The sequence below is a fragment of the Salvelinus fontinalis genome, chromosome 37, assembly GCF_029448725.1.
Source record: "Salvelinus fontinalis isolate EN_2023a chromosome 37, ASM2944872v1, whole genome shotgun sequence".
Lineage (NCBI taxonomy): Eukaryota > Metazoa > Chordata > Actinopteri > Salmoniformes > Salmonidae > Salvelinus > Salvelinus fontinalis.
This window is the reverse complement of record NC_074701.1, coordinates 12,952,905-12,971,972: the sequence shown is the minus strand read 5'-3', so window position 1 is coordinate 12,971,972 and position 19,068 is coordinate 12,952,905. Positions and strand designations below refer to the sequence as shown.

Sequence of the window (19,068 nt, the reverse complement as noted above, 5' to 3'; positions counted from 1 at the left end):
TTGTGGGAAAATTGGTGTATTTCAAATGGAATTGTAATTCCACCCCATCAGACTACAGTATCATATAGTATCTTGGGAGCACCAAAACCCTTTTGAGCACTAGTGAGTGAATGGTAAGGTCTACACCTGTTGTATTCGGCGCATGTGACATAAAATTTGATTTGGAATTGTTGTTTCGGGCCTATTAACACATTTTGAAGCATGCCTTGTAAGACGCTTGATTTGTTGCACCGGTGAGGGGAAATTCTGTAACAATTGAACTCCTATGTGATTATAGTGCCCCCATCAATTTAGAATGTATAGGGGACAGATTAGACAACCGTGTATATAGCCAAGTTATCGTTACTCATTGTGTATTTATTTCTTGTGTTATTATTTCTACATTATTGCATTTTTTGGGGGCCCGTTAGTAATTTCACTGTTAGTCTTCCTCTGTCGTTTATGAGGCAAGATTGGAGTTGCAGCCAGTCTTAACCTTAACAGGTTGAGCATCTTGCCATGTCCTTTTGGTCTGTTTTTCCCTGTTGTCGCTGCAAGTTTGGAAGCCTTTGTTAGGCCTCTAGAAGTGCAAGTGATATAAAACACCAAATATGAATGAATATGCTGTAATGTGTAAATACTTTACCTAGCAGCCAACCTGCTTGCACCAATCCCTTGTAATTACAGTAAAATAATGTGAAGTACAAGCCCCTCCCCTCAATACATTTCATTCATCCATTCCAATTACGGTAGCATTTACTTTTTTTTATAGTATAATACAGTACATTTTATGGTATTGTACTGTGTGTCATTACACGGTACTTGCTCTGATACCATCTTTATATTACAGTAGGTGTATTGTAATTTTAAATACAGCATATTATTTGCCACCTGTAAACAACAGTTAAATTCAAGGTAACCTCTTTACAGTGTAACTACTGTCAAAATTATAAATATATAACTATTTCAGCAGGACATTGCATTGTTGATGGTAGCCTCCGTGCAGGTATACAAGCACAAACAGCGCAGGCCCATATTTATGGATTAAGGAATTCAAATAATGATTTCTTAAATGTGGTAGTACCAAATACTATAGACAGAATCCAAATCATCAAAAAATCCAATCTGTTTGTCATTCAGTTTTAAATTAAAATGGAATGTTTTATTATGAGATGGCAATGAAAACTGCAGAAAAGTGTTTTGAAAACTGAGTAAAATGTATTGTCGAATAAAATGGTCACAGCCAATACAAGTTTACGGTCCTGACAAAATGAGAAGTTTTTTCAACAAACACATTTTTTGGAAAGTTAGAAATGCCCAAAATGCATGTAGTTGCAAAATTACGAATAAAAAACACATTCAAAATATGAAAGTGAAAGGCAGCGGATTCGTCGCATACAGACCTCATTTGCACATCTGACAAGTAGCTAGGTTTTGCATTTCCTCGAGGGCAGGAGTTGTTGCGAGCGAGTCGACTACCGGCTATATAAGCGCATACAACATGCTGCTCATCAGTCACCTATTTAGTTGTTGGTGTGCCTTCTCAAGACTCCGATCCGGCCCCCACCGATTAATTTATAAAGTGTTCGTTTATTTGCTGGACTGCTTTTGCCCTTTTGGTTTACCGTTGCTGTTTTCGAGATGCAGGCTCACTTTCATGAACTCTGAATAACTGTGGATTCGTCGCTTTGGTCCAAAATAGGTTATTTCATACAAAATGCGGATATCAAGATCTGCAGTTCAACCTACTCAAAGACAAGTAGTCTAAAGATTTCAAGCGATGGCTGTTGATCCAGTCATTCTTTCAAACGAATGTTTTTTTACGCGCGACTCCGAGGATGAGAGTCCAAATTAAGTTGTGAAAATGAGACATATGGACCACAAAATCTCAGACCCCTTACATAACCCCCAAGTGCAATATTAATATTACTCTCTAAGATCGCGTGCAATTATTTGGACATGGACAATGGATACTTTAAGAATTGCAGTAAATGGTGTTTCTTATAACGAGGCAGCCGAGATCTACAAACCACACGCTGATCCGTTCACTGGTCCAATAACAAATCTTGCACCTTGGAATTTCGCCGTGTTGGCTACCTTGATGTTTGTTATAACATCTCTGTCTCTCTTTGAAAATTTCACTGTTATGTTGGCCACTTACAAGTTCAAACAGCTGAGACAGCCCTTAAATTATATCATCGTTAATTTATCTCTCGCTGACTTCCTTGTGTCACTCACCGGTGGAACCATAAGTTTTCTAACAAACGCCAAAGGGTATTTTTTCCTTGGAAATTGGGCTTGCGTTTTGGAAGGTTTTGCTGTCACCTATTTCGGTAAGTTCAGCATGGTTATGTATCTGAATAAATTGGATGCTGGGGTAATCGCGCACTTACTGTAGGTGTCAGTGTTGGAGCTGTTTAGATTCCAAAATGGTGCAAAAATAATACAATTTGAAAGTCAAAGACTGATTGTTTGATTGACTGTTTATTTGTTAGATTGGTTTCTTAGACAGTTTTTAAAAAAAGACATAGCCGAAAAGAAGCCATCCATCATTTGTAGTGCATTTCGCAGTTCTTTTAAAGCATTTTGTTGCGGTGAAAAATCGACCCAAAACTGATGGCAAAATGACACACAGACATATATAATCGTGTGATAACATTTAAAAAAAAATGTGAATACATTATCTAACTTAGGAAACACACACATTTGTGTTGCACAACGTAGCCTTATAGTCAACAGTGAAAACACTGTTACTGAGAAAGTAGGCTACAGTAGCTACAGTAGCTACTCATTACATCAGAAGGCAGTAATCTGTTTATTATGACGCCTTAATCCATTTGTTTTGGAGCTGGTTTGTATGTAAGACATGCTGAGACAATTATTTGAACCAAAAGGCAGCAAGGTAATACTTTATAAGTATACCCATGTAATAACACTGTCATTATACTAGTAACAGCATTGTATTGACATTAGCATATTATTAGTATAGCAATGGAGTTGAGCAGTTTTTATGATTACACAAAAGGAATAGGGGCTGCTCCTTATTTCACGTGTGACCCAAATAGCACTTATTTGGGTCATTTATATACTTTTCTACAACAACAATTCTGAATTAAATGTAGTGTTAAGGAGAGAGTACATGTACTGTAGTCTTGCCCCAGAGACTGTAGTACACAAGCAAACCTTTGAGAGTGAATTATACTGTAATTAAGTACAACTTTTTCACTCCATTAGGAGGCAGACTAATGTACCTTTACTGCATCATTAGCCTATTTTAGGTAAGAGTACTTCAATATGTACCTCTTACATGGATTATATATATCCTGCAAATTGATGTAGCTATACCCTAAGTGCTGTCACAATTGGATTTAGATAACTCTCTCGCCGGGAGAATGTAACTCAAAATCCTATTGTGGTTGGAATCATAGTGCTCTGCCTTTTCACTGACAATGTCACAATGGCACGTGAATATCATATACATACAATCTTTGAAAAAGGAGCTATCTAGAACCATAAAGTGTTCTTCCGCTGTCCCTGTGGTAGAACTGAACCCTTTTTTGGTTCCAGCTAGAACCTTAACACCGAAGTGTTATTTGAGGGTTCTACCTGGAATGAAAAAGTGCTCTACTTGGAATCAGACAGGGTTATCCGACAGGAACAGCCTAAAATCCTTTTAGGGTTCTAGTTAGCCCCCTTTCTTTAATTTTCCATTCATTTTTCACACTGTTTTGATGTAGCCTCCTTTTTTTTGTTGTGTCCATTTTCTTTAATGCATTTCACTGTTAGCTTCTATATTTAAAAGGGTTAAAAGGGAGCCCTCAATCCTGTTTATAAACTTGTACATTTGACTCTGTTCCACAATAAAACATATTTGAAACAGCATTTAGTTTGGTAAAGTGGGGGTTAATATAAGCGTGACTGAGTTAGCTGAAGTTGGCTAGCTAGCTTAGAACGGACGACCAGTCCTTTTACATAGCAACATGACCAGATTTTTGTCCAGACTATATCTTCTTTTAAAAATAACGTTTTTAATGAAAATATGTAATTTATTGTTATTTTAACATGTTAGTAATCGTTTTATTAATAGTAAGAAGGCATGCAAGTCAGTGCTATGCAATGAATATAGTCACAGGTAAATGGGTTAAGTAGTAATGTGGCTTCTAGGCTCTACATAATGCCCATAATACCCTTCTTTCAGGGATTGTGGCTATGTGGTCGCTGGCGGTGCTGTCCTTTGAGCGTTACTTTGTGATCTGCCGGCCTCTGGGGAATGTCCGTCTGAGGGGGAAGCATGCAGCGCTGGGCCTGCTGTTCGTCTGGACCTTCTCCTTCATCTGGACTATCCCTCCTGTGTTCGGCTGGTGCAGTTACACCGTCAGTAAGATCGGCACCACCTGCGAGCCCAATTGGTGAGAGGCAACAGAGAGAGCAGAGGGCACACATCATACTGTAGATGTACAGCAATATCAACCTCCTGTTTGTATCATACACGCACTTAGGTACACACGGGTCATTCTTGAATTGCAGTGGCATTTGGGCATGGCAAAAATGGTTGTATGAACTACAGATATCCCTTTTAAAGGAATAGTTAACGATGTCATAATATGACTGGGTCATGTAGAAAATGTAATTTAAATGTTTATGGTATACTTTCCTCTGACCTCAGGTATTCCAACAACATTTGGAATCACACCTACATCATCACCTTCTTTGTGACCTGCTTCATAATGCCCTTGGGGATGATCATCTACTGCTATGGGAAGCTCCTACAGAAGCTGAGGAAGGTCAGTTTCCATGTATAGAATACTGGCACTACTGGTAGAGGATGCAACTGAACCAAAGTAGTCCTTGGTTGACTAGCAAGCGCATGCTTGGGAATATTTTTTGTAATTGTCTAGTCATTATGTCCTGGTGTATTCAAGACTTTCAGGTCAGTTCTTAAAGTCTTTAAATAAACTCACATAATAGACTTTATAGCTCAATAACCAAAGCTGTTTGTTGTCACGTCAATCCTCAGGTGTCCCATGGCAGGCTGGGTAATGCCAAGAAACCGGAGCGTGAGGTGAGCCGCATGGTGGTGGTGATGATCGTCGCTTACCTGGTGGGCTGGACACCCTACGCAGCCTTCTCCATCATTGTCACAGCCTGTCCCACCATCTACCTGGACCCCAGACTGGCTGCCGCGCCCGCTTTCTTCTCCAAGACGGCTGCAGTCTACAACCCAGTAATCTACGTCTTCATGAACAAACAGGTATCTCACTCTTTCCCCCCTGAGCGCATGGCTACTTATGACATTCTTTGGGTTGTTAATTACATTGAAGGCTTACACCGTATCGATCTGTGATATTGCTGTTATTATTGTTGTCCAAGGTTTTAGACAACCATTTCCAGGTGTACTGTGAATAAGGCCAGGATACAATCAGATCAACAGTAACACAGCAGTAACATAGTTTGTGATTGCTTTTGTTTTGGTGGTGTTGGGGGTGTAACTGTGTTAGAGCTGTCATATCCACAACCTGCTCCTGGCGTTACCTATCGCGGACCTGCCATTGGATGCACTGAATTGCATTAGTAGAAATCCCATGCAGCTACATTACAAAATTTGAACACTGGAATGTGTGATATAATCTACACCTCGGTCAGGCTTCTATAAATCCCTATTACTGGTGTCGTTATTTCTATGTAGCCTACACTTTCTCATTCTGAACTTGTAATGCGGGTTGGATTTAAGGACAGGTGTGGTTTCATGACAATTACCACAAGAGCAGCCAATTACCGATTTGACAGCTCTAACGCAATTACACCACTGACACCGCCTAAACAAAAGCAGTGATAAATTATGCGTTTGTCGGCTAACATGGGTTACTGCTGATCTGATTTAATCCTGGCCATGTTGCTTATGAATTCTGCAATATGAATGGAAATACAATTTGGCAGTTTTCAGGAGAAAAAATGCCCACCAGTTCTCTGCCAGGTTGTGGCAAGTCTCACTCAACTGACACAGAGCTGAGAGGCATCATCAATTGTTAGTCTTGGGATGAAAGCCTTTGAGGAAAACTCAGCTGACAGTTCTTTTTTTTTGTTTTTGGGTGTTAGCCTGTCCTTAAATAATGTATGGTGTATGAATAAATGACATGTGAAATATAGAATGTAGAACTGTCCATGCTGGCTGGCTGCTTTAAAAATGCATCAGCTCCTCGATCCGCAAAACCAGTTTGTTTTGCAATTACCAAAAGATATTCTGCACATTGAGCATGGGAAATGCGTGACACAATGTATTATTTTCCTGAGTGGTGCAACGGTCTAAGGCACTGCATCTCAGTGCTAGAGGCGTCGCTACAGACCCTGGTTTGATTCCAGGCTGTATCACAAACGGCCATGATTGGGAGTCCCATAGAGCGGCGCAAAATTGGCCCAGCGTCGTCCGGGTTAGGGTTTGGCCGGGGTAGTCCGTCATTGTAAATAAGAATTTGTTCTTAACTAACTTGCCTAGTTAAATAAAGGTTAAATAAATAAAAATTATATTATTATCAGGGGTTCTTTATTTCTCTCTGCTCATCAAAAGAGAGATATACAGAGTATTCAGACCTGTTTACTTTTTCCACAATTTGTTACGTTACAGCCTATTTAAAAAAAAAAAAAAAAAGTCTACTCATCAATCTACACACAATAGACCATAATGTCAAAGCCATATTTTTAAGCAAATGTATTAAATTAAAAAACATTTACATATGTATTCAGTCTCTTTACTCAGTACTTTGTTGAAGCACCTTTGGCAGTGATTAGAGCCTTGAGTTTTCTTGGGTATGACGCTATAAGCTTGGCACACCTGTATTTGGGGAGTTTCTCCCATTCTTCTCTCCAGATCCTCTCAAACTCTGTCAGGTTGGATGGGGAGCGTCACTGCACAGCTATCACCAGAGATGTTAAATTTGGTGCAAGTCCGGGCTCTGGCTGGGCCACTCAAGGACATTTAGAAACTTGTCCGAAGCAAGTGTTGTCTTGGCTGTGTGCTTAGGGTCATTGTCCTGAAACTTTGCCTCAGTCTGTGGTCCTGAGCAGGTTTTCATCAAGGATCTCTCTGTACTTTGCTCCGTTCATCTTTCCCTCGATCCTGACTGGTCTCCCAGTCCCTGCCGCTGAAAAACATCCCCAAAGCATGATGCTGCCACCACCATGCTTCACCGTAGGGATGGTGCAAGGTTTCCTCAAGACGTGACCCTTAACATTCAGGTCAAAGAGTTCAATCCTGGTTTCATAAAACTAGAGAATCTTGTTTCTCATGGTCTGAGAGTCCTTTAGGCTGTCATGTGCCTTTTACTGAGGAGTGGCTTGCTTCTGGTGGAGTGCTGCAGACATGGTTGTCCTTCTGGAAGGTTCTCCCATCTCCACAGAGGAAGTCATGCCCTCATATTGCCAACAAGTGCTCAGCATATGTGGGAACTCCTTCAAGACTGTTGGAAAAGCATTCTAGGTGAAGCTGGTTGAGAGAATGCAAAGAGTGTTCAAAGCTGCCATCAAGGCAAAGGGTGGCTATTTGAAGAATCTCAAATATAAAATATATTTTCATTTGTTTAACACGTTTTTGGTTACTACATGATTCCATATGTGTTATTTCATAATTTTGATGTCTTCAGTATTTTTCTACAATGTAGAAAATAGTACAAAAAAAGAAAAACTCTTGGATGAGTAGGTGTTCTAAAACTTTTGACCGGTAGTGTATGTAAATAAGTAATTTCTGTTTTCATTTTTTAAATTAATTTGCACAAATTTTAAAAACCTTTTTTCGCTTTGTCATTATTGTGTATTGATGAGGGAAAAAACCATTTTAGAATAAAGCTGTAACGTAACGACATTTGGAAAAAGTTAAGATGTCTGAAAACTTTCCGAATGCACTGTAGTTTTAGATTTACACAAAGCCACAATGAATTTGGTCAAGGATAGACATTAAATAACAAAGTTTTCCTTTTTTTTTTTTACCAAATCTATATTTTTTATGTATATGGAAGTTACAAAGCCTCATGCGCGTGCTTTCTCATTCCCATTGTGGTGATACAGATGGTTTCTCGGGACTGATGGCTTCTATGACAACCAAATAGAGCAAAATAAATAATATTCTCTCTGACATATGGCCATTTATACTTGTTTTCTGCATGCCCTCATATTGCCAAATGAGCCTGAGGATGTCTATCACTGTGGTGGGGTACATTTTTCAAAACCAAGGAAAATCACAAAAATAGTATCTAAAAACTTCAATAGCATGCTGTTTACATAACATTTTTGATTTGGTTAGGGAGATTTTGGTCACCCGGTGGGTGCATGAATTCTGCCTGTCCATCTGACTGGCTGCTCCACTTTAGATCTGTCCTGTTAATAGGTCACTGTATTTATAAAAGAGCAGGGGATGTGAATAAATGTAAATAAGGACAGCTAGCAGGCAGATCCTGGCATCAAGATACCTCAGATGTAGGACAGTTGTAAAAGTCAACTGACCTTAAGCAATGGGGTCTGTGTGGAAGTTACGCAATAGTGTCAGAGAGACATAGGAGGCTTCCTACAATGGATGACTTCTGTACAGTAAAGCAGATTGATACCATAGACAGGTTCAAAGTATATCATACACAGGTCACAGCAAGGTCACGGAGGAACGTTCTACCATTATCCTTTGATATTTCTTGTTTTGATCTTACAAGGTCAGTCCCTCGAAATACAAATGAGGAACCACAGTCCCCAAAGATCACAGTTGTCAGGCAGAAGTTTTTGATTAATAATTGAGCAAATTAAGTCTGGTCTGTGGCTGTGTGGTGAATGATTGGCATGCCATAGTCTCTCTATTGTGGCGTATCAAATCACTTTTTTTGGTCACATGTGCCGAATACAGGTGTAGAAATGCTTATGCACAAGCCCTTAACCAACAATGCAGTTAGAAAAATAAGTGTTAACGAAAAAAATAGAGAAAAAAAAAAACAAATAATTAAAAAAACAGTAGCGAGGCTATATACAGGGTGCGGGGGTACAGGGTAGTCGAGGTAATTAAGGTAATATGTACATGTACGTAGGTAGAGACTATGCATAGATAATAAACAGGGAGTAAAAGAGGGGGGACAATGCAAATAGTCTGGGTAGCCATTTGATTAGCTCTTCTTTAGTCTTGTGTCTTGGGGGTAGAAGCTTTCGGTGCGGTAGCAGAGAGAACAGTCTATGACAATGGTGGCTGGAGTCTTTGACAATTTTTAGGGCCTTCCTCTGACACCGACTGGTATAGAGGTCCTGGATGGCATGGAGCTTGGCCCCAGTGATGTACTGGGCCGTATGCATTACCCTCTGTAGTGCCTTGCGGTCGGAGGCCGAGCAGTTGCCATACCAGGTAGTGATGCAACCAGTCAGGATGCTCTCGATGGTGCAGCTGTAGAACTTTTTGAGGATCTGAGGACCCATGCTAAATCTTTTCAGTCTCCTGAGGGGGAATAGGTTTTGTCGTGCCCTCTTCACGACTGTCTTGGTGTGCTTGGACCATGATAGTTTGTTGGTTATGGGGACACCAAGGAACTTGAAGCGCTCAATCTGCTCCCCTACAGCCCCGTCGATGAGAATGGGGGCCTGCTCGGTCCTCCTTTTCTTGTAGTCCACAATCATCTCCTTTGTCTTGATCATGTTGAGGGAGAGGTTGTTATCCTGGCACCACACGGCCAGGTCTCTGACCTCCTCCCTATAGGCTGTCTCATCGTTGTCGGTTATCAGGACTACCACTGTTGTGTCATCGGCAAACTTCATGATGGTGTTGGAGTCGTGCCTGGCCATGCAGTCGTGAGTGAACAGGGAGTACAGGAGGGGACTGAGTACCCCTGAGGGGTCCCTGTGTTGAGGATCAGCGCGGCGGATGTGTTGTTACCTACCCTTACCACCTGGGTGCGGCCCGTCAGCAAGTCCAGGATCCAGTTGCAGAGAGAGGTGTTTAGTCCCAGGGTCCTTAGCTTAGTGATAAGCTTTGAGGGCACAATGGGGTTGAACGCTGAGCTGCAGTCAATGAATAGCATTCTCACATAGGTGTTCCTTTTGTCCAGGTGGGAAGGGGCAGTGTGGAGTGCAATAGAGATTGCATCATCTGTGGATCTGTTGGGGCGGTATGCAAATTGGAGTGGGTCTAGGGTTTCTGGGATAATGGTGTTGTGAGCCATGACCAGCCTGTCAACGCACTTCAGAGGTCGGTAGTCATTTAGGCAGGTTACCTTAGTGTTCTTGGGCACAGGGACTATGGTGGTCTGCTTGAAACATGTTGGTATTACAGACTCAGTCAGGGACAGGTTGAAAATGTCAGTGAAGACACTTGCCAGTTGGTCAGCGCATGCTCAGAGTACAAGTCCTGGTGATCCGTCTGGCCCTGCGGCCTTGTGAATGTTGACCTGTTTAAAGGTCTTACTCACATCGGCTACGGAGAGCGTGATCACACAGTCATCCGGAACAGCTGATGCTCTCATGCATACTTCAGTGTTGCTTGCCTTGAAGTGAGCACATAAGTGATTTAGCTCATCTGGTAGGCTTATATTACTGGGCAGCTCGCGGTTGTGCTTCCCTAAGTAGTCCGTAATAGTTTGCAAGCCCTGCCACATCCGACAACCGTCGGAGCCTCTGTAGTACGATTCAATATTAGTCCTGTATTGATGCTTTACTTGTTTAATGGTTCGTCGGAAGGCATAGCCGGATTTCCTATAAGCTTCCGAGTTAGAGTCCTGCTCCTTGACCTCTACCCTTTAGCTCAGTGCGGATCTTGCCTGTAATCCATGGCTTCTGGTTGGGGTATAAACGTACAGTCAGCGTGCGGACAATATCATTGATGCACTTATTGATGAAGCTTGTGACTGAAGTGGTGTACTCCTCAATGCCATCGGAAGAATCTCGGAACATATTCCAATCTGTGCTAGCAAAACAGTCCTGCATCTGCGTCATTTGACCACTTCTTTATTGACCGAGTCACTGGTACTTCCTACTTTAGTTTTTGCTTGTAACCAGGAATCAGGAGGATAGAATTATGGTCAGATTTATCAAATGGAGGGCGAGGGACAGCTTTGTATGTGTCTCTGTGTGGAGTAAAGGTGGTCTAGAGTCCCCCCCCCCCTCTTGGTTGCACATTTAACATGCTGGTAGAAGTTTCCCTGCATTGAAGTCCCCGGCCACTAGGAGCGCCACCTCTGGATGAGCGATTTCATGTTTGCTTATGGCCTTATACAGCTCATTAAGTGTGGTCTTAGTAAATCCTTTGCGTCCAACTCGTTTAAAAAAAATCTTCTTCCAGTACGCGGTGAGTAATCGCTGTCCTGATATGTAGAAGCTCTTTTCAGTCATAAGAAACGGTGGCAGAAACATTATATACAAAATAGGTTATATGGCATCCTGGGACTGTAATATACCCAGTCCTACAGAGGGGCACATACACATGATTGAAGCGTTGTGAAGCCTGAAGAGAATTAACATTTGGGAATGACTTGATTGACAGGACTGCTACTTTAGTGCGTTATCAAGGAGCATCCCCTTCCCTTCCTCCTCTCTCTCCTCCATCTCTCTCTTACCTAAGCTGATTGTGATGTGCTTTGTTCAGCCCTGGCTCTGTGAGTTTGGAGCGGTACTTCTGACTGTTGTGAAGGATTTTAGAGAAAGTTAGAGAGAAAGTTACTACAGAGAGACATATAGATCTTTCTTTGGTCCCAGCACAACTTTCACTGCACACAAGCAGCTACTGCACTAAGAAAGGGATCGCTGCAGAGGAATGCTTGACACAGTGCACTCTGCTAGCATTACATCATGTGTGTACTCATGTCCCTGGCCATACTGTGGCTTGCAAAAGTATTCACACCCCTTGGTATTTGTCCTATTTTGTTGCCTTACAACCTGGAATTAAAATATATTTTTGGGAGGTTTGTATCATTTGATTTACACAACATGCCTACCACTTTGAAGAAATAAGACAAACAAACTGAAAACTTGATCGTGCATAACTATTCACCCCCCCCCCCCCCCCCCCCAAATCAATACTTTGTAGAGCTACCTTTTGCAGCAGTTACAGTTGCAAGTCTCTTGGGGTATGTCTCTATAAGCTTGGCACATCTAGCCACTGGGATTCTTGCCCATTCTTCAAGACAAAACTGCCTCTGCTCCTTCAAGTTGGATGGGTTCCGCTGGTGAACAGCAATCTTTAAGTCATACCACAGATTGGATTGATGTCTGGGCTTTGACTAGGACATTCCAAGGCATTTAAATGTTTCCCCTTTAACCACTCAAGTGTTGCTTTAGCAGTATACTTAGGATCATTGTCTTGCTGGAAGGTGAACCTCCGCCCAGCTCCGCCCACTCTGTGGAGTGTACGGCTTAAAATGGTCCTATGGACAGATACTCCAATCTCCGCTTTGGAGCTTTGCAGCTCCTTCAGGGTTATCTTTGGTCTCTTTGTTGCCTCTCTATTAATGCCCTCCTTGCCTGGTCTTTGAGTTTTGGTGGGCGGCCCTCTCTTGGCATGTTTGTTGTGGTGCCATATTCTTTCCATTTTTTTAATAATGGATTTAATGGTGCTCCGTGGGATGTTCAAAGTCTCGGATATTTTTTTCATAACCCAACCCTAATCTGTACTTCTCCACAACTTTGTCCCTGACCTGTTTGGAGAGCTACTTGGTCTTCATGGTGCCGCTTGCTTGGTGGTGCCCTTTGCTTAGTGGTGTTGCTGACTCTGGGCCCTTTCAGAACAGGTGTATATATACTGTATTATGTGACACTTAGATTGCACACAGGTGGACTTAATTTAACTAATTATGTGACTTCTGAAGGTAATTGGTTGCACCAGATCTTATTTAGGGGCTTCATAGCAAAGGGGGTGATTACATATGCACGCAACACTTTTCCGTTTTTAATTTTTTTAACATTTTTGAAAGAAGTAATTTTTTTCATTTCACTTCACCAATTTGGACTATTTTGTGTATGTCCATTACATGAAATTCACATAAAAATCGATTTAAATAACAGGTTGTAATGCAACAAAATAGGAAAAACACCAAGGGGGATGAATACTTTTGCAAGGCACTGTATGTGGCAAGATGAAAAACAATTTTTTAGGAGAATGCCAGTACATCCTGCTCTGTGTCATAATACTACTAAATGGCATATTATTATTATGATTATTATTAGTAATAATAATAATAATATATGCCATTTAGCAGAAGCTTTTATCCAAAACGAGAGTCATCATGCATACATTTGACATGGGTGGTCCCAAGAATCAAACCCATGCTCTACCGACTGAGATATACAGTACCACTCACCAAAGTTCTTCTGACACACAATCCTGCTGTCTATGTCCAGTGCACAGAAATATGGGAATTGAAATGTGTTCTCCATTTAGCTGAGAGGTGTGAAATGTTATGATGTTTGCCTTCTTCATCTTGGAAAACCATCTAGCCTCCGGAAAAGCCTTTCAATGGGACAGAAAAAGTGTTGTTGACGTTATTTTGATCAAGCCATTCATAGTTCCATTAAGGTGACACATTTATGACCTTATGCTTGGCATGACACATACTGTAGCTTAGTGCCATAGTTGCTTTCTTGTAGGTCTATTTTGGAACATCAAGCGAACACATTTCTCAAACAAATACTTAAATGTATTCTCTGCTAAAGCCTTAAAGATTTCAAGGTCAGTGGACAAAACACTGAATCTAAAGTGAACATCCATTTGAGAATAGGACAGGATTCAATCCGATCGTGGGTTGTAGTCAATGCAACTTTTAAAGGCAATGTTCCCACGTTCGCAGAGATTGCTTTCACTGCAAACGCAGCATCCCACTGGGCAAAAACTGGTTGAATCAATGATGTGATGACGTTGAATCAACATTGAAAACTGATTGGATTTGCAAAAAGTCATCAACGTAAGGGCATTTTGTCTTTTTTTCACCCACATTTGATCATAAATCCAATGATATGGTGAATTTGATTTGATTTATTTCATAACTAGAAGTTGAACTGACGTCTGTTCCCAGCGGGATATGTCGTCTCAATGTGAAATTCCCTTTTAAAAGCAGCATTGTCTACAACCCGCGATTTCATTGAAAACCCGGCCATAGTGTTTATTTTCAGCAGCCTTTGGGAAGGTAAAGATGTGAGAAGCATTAGCTCGGACTTTATGTTGAAATGGAAACTTCAATAGTGGCACAGGTCATACTTGAATTTGCTGGGGGCGATGCATTGAGGGTTTTCCTGGAATCTGCTTTTGGGACAGAAAAAGCTTGCAAAAAGGTCAGTCACGTAACAGTTTCATCTGCAAGGTAATGTGGAAACAAGTAATGATTCAGAGCTTTTTAGAGGTTTTTTCTCCCACCCTTTTAGACAAAATTGTCAGGTCATTGATGTGTGCCCTTCAGCAGTAGGATGGTGGTCAGTACTCCATCCTATCTGCCTTTTTAAACAAATAGCAAAAAACAATCGCAATGTTGCAATATGTGCTGTACATCTCTTGATAAGTATGATACATATCTCCTACCTGCAGAGCCATGTAACTGTATACCGCTTATCTGCTTCTTTTTAAGAGGAGCTACAGTATCCTGCCAGTTCAGATAACACACTGCAAGGCAATAAGTGGCTATCACCTGGGTGCTGTTCATAAGGCACCAATCAGAAGCCTACGTGTTAAGAAACAATGAATGTGCTTTAAGAACTTGTCCAAAAATAACATGTATTTCATTCCCATTTAAAAATGTTTTTCCCCCTTCGTACTGAAGGAACACTGCCTTCACTGGCTTTCTGACATTTTCTTTTTGATTGGCTGTTCTAATGCCCTTTGACCTTTGTCCAGTTCAGGAAGTGTCTGATCCAGCTCTTTACCGGCAAGCCTGCGCCAGAGAACATGAACGCAACATCGCAGCGACCGGGAATGACTGGGGAGAGCTGCACGGGGGGCGAGATGTCAGCCATCGCCGCCCGCATACCGGTCTGCGGCAACGCTCAGCCTAAGAATGAGGAGGAGTCCCCGAGCGAGCGCAGCTCCGTCGCCCAGCTACCGATCCCAGAGAACAAAGTTTGCCCCATGTAGGCCAACAGAAGACTCCCCCTCCCCCCCACCACCTCCAGTCCTCACTGCCTTTCCATTCTTATACAGATGCATCTTCTCTTACTCACACACTTCTTGTGATAATTGTTTGTTTACAGATGCCAGCTGTAACCACAAGGGTTCTCTGGTTAACTTTGTATGTATTAGTAATAATTGAGGGAACTTGTCCAAAACCGAAGCACAAAAGAGGGACATAATACTTTAATGTATGGCAAGCAGACAGACTACCCTGACTGCCTCTCTCTGCTGGCTTTCATCCGAGTCTAAGCAGGGTCAGGCTTGATTGATGTCTGGGTAGGAGACCAGATGCTGTTGGAAGTGGTGTTACAGGGCCAGTGAGAGGCATTCTTCCCGCCTCAATACCTTAGGCTGTGCTGGGGGGGACACTGCCACCCAAAGGGTGCCCTTAAACCAAGGTCCTGACTCTTATACAATCATGGCCACCTAATCCACCCGTTAGCCCTCTCTCCACTACAATACAAGATTCTTTCAGCACGAAAACCGCTAATTCTTTAAGTCCCCTGCATCATTACTTATCATTATTATGACAAGAATATTACATGTTTTTTTGACAGTGATTAAATATTAACAATTCAGCAAGCTAGAAATAGTGGCTGTAAATGTACTATTTGCTTGTCTGATTCCCTCCCACTTTACTTGAGTCATGAGTTATTTTTGTTCTGGTAGGCCTAATTGTCATCAGATACCTAACAGTTTGTTGTATTACAGGGGGGCCCGTACATACTCAGCTTGTACAACTGATGTACTCTTTATGCGCTGCACATCAGTTGTACAACTTGAGTGTGCACCACCTGCATTATCAAGGTTGTCAGAGGGGGCAGGTGTCGAGTCCTACTCTTACCCAGAAAAGCCAGACTTACTCGATGAGAGCTGGCTACCGTCAGAATGCTTTAAATCTGGAGCTCTTTTCCCCTTTGAAGCCCCTGTGATGGCAACTGCTGAGAGGGTGTTGTTTTCTATATGTTTCTGTACATTTCTCTTTCTCTTGAGCAGATTCGATGGGGAGTTTCCATTCAAAACAAAGACAGTCAAAGAGACTTGGTGCAGCTGGCCCCCTGCTGGCTCTGCTGGGACACTGAGGGACTGTATATTTATGATCAGTCCACAAAAAAAAATCCTTTCTTTCTTCAACACACTGTGACTGTACATTGTATGTTATGAAATAATGTATATGGACACTGTGAATGGGTCCAGTGAATCCGGGTAGCTCTGCTCATTGTTAGCGTCGATAAATACCATAGCAATGTACACAAAAGCATTGTACAATGAGGATCACAACAAAGCATAGGTCTACAGTCAGCAATATTTTAGCACAAGATACTGTAACACTGTTGACTTTAGAGCTGGTTACAGTAGATGTAGTAATACGTTTCAGGTGTATTCGAACTTATGTAAATTTATCTTGACACCATTCTGTGCAGCACCATCATTGAATAAGTTAAACAGTAATAATAATGTGATAATATCCATAATAATATGTGATAATATCCATTTGCCGGGTACAGCAGAGACCCTGATCATATTGCATGAGTCAGTCTCAACAAATACGTCATCTACAAATGAATCTCGCATTTCCACACTTCAAGGTCTTGTTCACTGGGCTATTGGAATGAATGTAACAAAGCCGGAAAATGAAGGTTTTATGAAAAGGTTGATACTTACAAGTCTCCACAAGGATAGTAAAACCAAAACACACACACACACTCGCACACACAAACTGTAGGCCTATACACATTACACACACAAAAGCAATATGACAATGTTCCGTTTTTTGAGGATACATGAGCAGGTGCTAGGGGTGGTAACCTCACCTTCGAGAATACAGGGAGAGGAACGTTTTTAAGAACACAGAGATTTGGACAGGAATCACAGACTGATAAGTTGAGGAAGCAGTCCAAATGTGGACAGAAGTATAATTTATATATTTTTCTCATTTTTGCCCTCACTATCATGCACCTCCAACAGTGTTTGTTGTATTGTACTTACTGTGGCATGTTGAGAATTGTTCTGCTGTGTTTTTCGTGTAACTATTTTGTCTTGAGCTGCAGGTCATGCATGCTAGTTGTTAGAAAAACTAATGTCTGTACTGGAATAAAATATATTTTTAAAAGCAATTATTGGTTGTGAGGCTGTCTGGGTTTCTGAATCATTATGTACAAAACCATTGGTGAACAGGGCAAACTCAGCAAGCATTAGCATCTGTAAGATGACATAAAGTAGTACATCCACAGACAATACAAGGAAAACGGTTGATTAATAAGATTATATATTTTTAAAAGGAGTTATTCTATTTTCTGTGTGTCTGAATCAATGTGAACGATACCATCGTAAAGCAGGAGATACACAGAAAGCCCATATAACATAGTACATCCACAGACATTACAAGGAAAATATGAGATAAAATAGTCTTAATCCCATCTCAATTTTTAATTCTCAGAGAAAAGCAGTTCCAAGGTTTCTATTCTTTCTTACTCCATACACTATCAATTTTCAATCTGTGTTTGTGTTGATATATACATTTCTCCATGCATGTTGTATCTGTGAGCCAATCCCATCCTTATTAGCCCAGATATTATGGACAGTATGGGATGTCACAAGGTCCCATTACCTCCATTATGACGATATTACAGAGCGTGTCCCCTACACCATATTGTATTTATGCTTTAACTTGACACTCTGGACAAATTGTTGTTGATTAAATTGGCCTGTATAGCCATCAGGGACACCTGGGTCACATTAGACCTTGGTGAATTAGATTCACTAAAAGGGTAGAGAGAGACAGAGTGAGAGGCCCCCCCTTCACCCCCCCCCCCCCCCCCCCCCCTTCACTCCTGCACCATGTCTCCCTCTCAGCTCTTACAAGTTTCTCTGAACCAGAGGAGAGGGGAGCCAGACTGCAGTGGTCAACATGTCACTTTCAATCTCTGCCAGTTGTTCAACGGGACATGGTCTCTCTTTCACCTCCCCACTGCTGTTAACCAGAAACACAGCAACACATTTGGGGTCAAATGGAGTGTAAACTCCCTGCAAAAAGAACGCAAACAGTATTACAACAACTAGTCCTCAGGCCACAACTATTATTGATTTAGATTGAGAATGAATGCTAGCCTTGTGATTCCTTATTTAGTATTGATTCATTCAACACAACTGCTTGGAAAAATGTTGCTTTCAGAAGGACATTTAACATTAGGACAATGTTCTAGGTCAGATGATAGAAGCTGTGTAGTGGGAGGAGGTGACATACACTGACACAGAAGATCAATACGTGATGTTAGAGAAAAATAACAACGTCCATTCAGACTTTTATTTCACCTTTATTTAACAAGGTAGGCTAGTTGAGAACAAGTTATCATTTACAACTGTGACCTGGACAAGATAAAGCAAAGCAGTTTGACACATACAACAACACAGAGTTACACATGGAATAAACAAACATACAGTCACTAATACAGTAGGAAGTCTATATACAGTGTGTGCAAATGAGGTGAGATAAGGAAGGTAAGGCAATAAATAGGCCATAGTGGCAAAATAATTACAATTTAGCAATTAAACACTGGAGTGATAGATGTGCAGAAGATGAATGTGCAAGTAGAGATGCTGGGGTGCAAAGGAGCAACAACAAAAAAATAATGAGGCATGATTGACCACATCATTACATTAGACACTGATTTTATTCTGTTTCTATTATTATAGTCCCTTACCACTTTGTACTTACACAAATGGGGTTAGCAATAGCTTAAACATGATCCAGACAGACATAGGTGGGTTCGTCAACAATACTGTTGATATCTATGTGTGTTTCTTTTGTCCGCCATGGACATATACGGTCAACGATCCAGCAAAACAAAACAAGCCTCATGTTCGACTCTCATTTAATAATTCACTGATGGATCTTTTTTTAGTGACCTTCCATAAATAATCAGAGCAGTCTGCACTCTCATTTAGTCCAAACGCTGACAGGTGCTGTCCATCACCCCTTCCGT

At 41.3% G+C, this 19,068-nt stretch overlaps 1 protein-coding gene across 1 annotated transcript; it reads left to right on the top strand.

The window, feature by feature from the left end:
- The first annotated feature begins 1,444 nt into the window (after positions 1 to 1,444).
- valopa (vertebrate ancient long opsin a) lies at positions 1,445 to 17,199 on the top strand. The gene is made up of 5 exons (XM_055902009.1): positions 1,445 to 2,312; positions 4,178 to 4,388; positions 4,646 to 4,763; positions 4,997 to 5,230; positions 14,810 to 17,199. The coding sequence occupies exons 1-5, from the start codon at positions 1,946 to 1,948 to the stop codon at positions 15,044 to 15,046; spliced, it is 1,167 nt and encodes a 388-aa protein (XP_055757984.1). The 5' UTR covers positions 1,445 to 1,945; the 3' UTR covers positions 15,047 to 17,199.
- The last annotated feature ends 1,869 nt before the right edge of the window (positions 17,200 to 19,068 follow it).

What these genes read in the sequence shown, in the direction of transcription:
- valopa (XM_055902009.1), top strand. Translation starts at nt 1,946, where the DNA reads ATGGATACTTTAAGAATTGCAGTAAATGGTGTTTCTTATAACGAGGCA. An exon ending in ACCACCTGCGAGCCCAATTG is followed by an intron (nt 4,389 to 4,645) that starts GTGAGAGGCAAC and finishes CTCTGACCTCAG; the next exon opens with GTATTCCAACAACATTTGGA. An exon ending in TCCTACAGAAGCTGAGGAAG is followed by an intron (nt 4,764 to 4,996) that starts GTCAGTTTCCAT and finishes GTCAATCCTCAG; the next exon opens with GTGTCCCATGGCAGGCTGGG.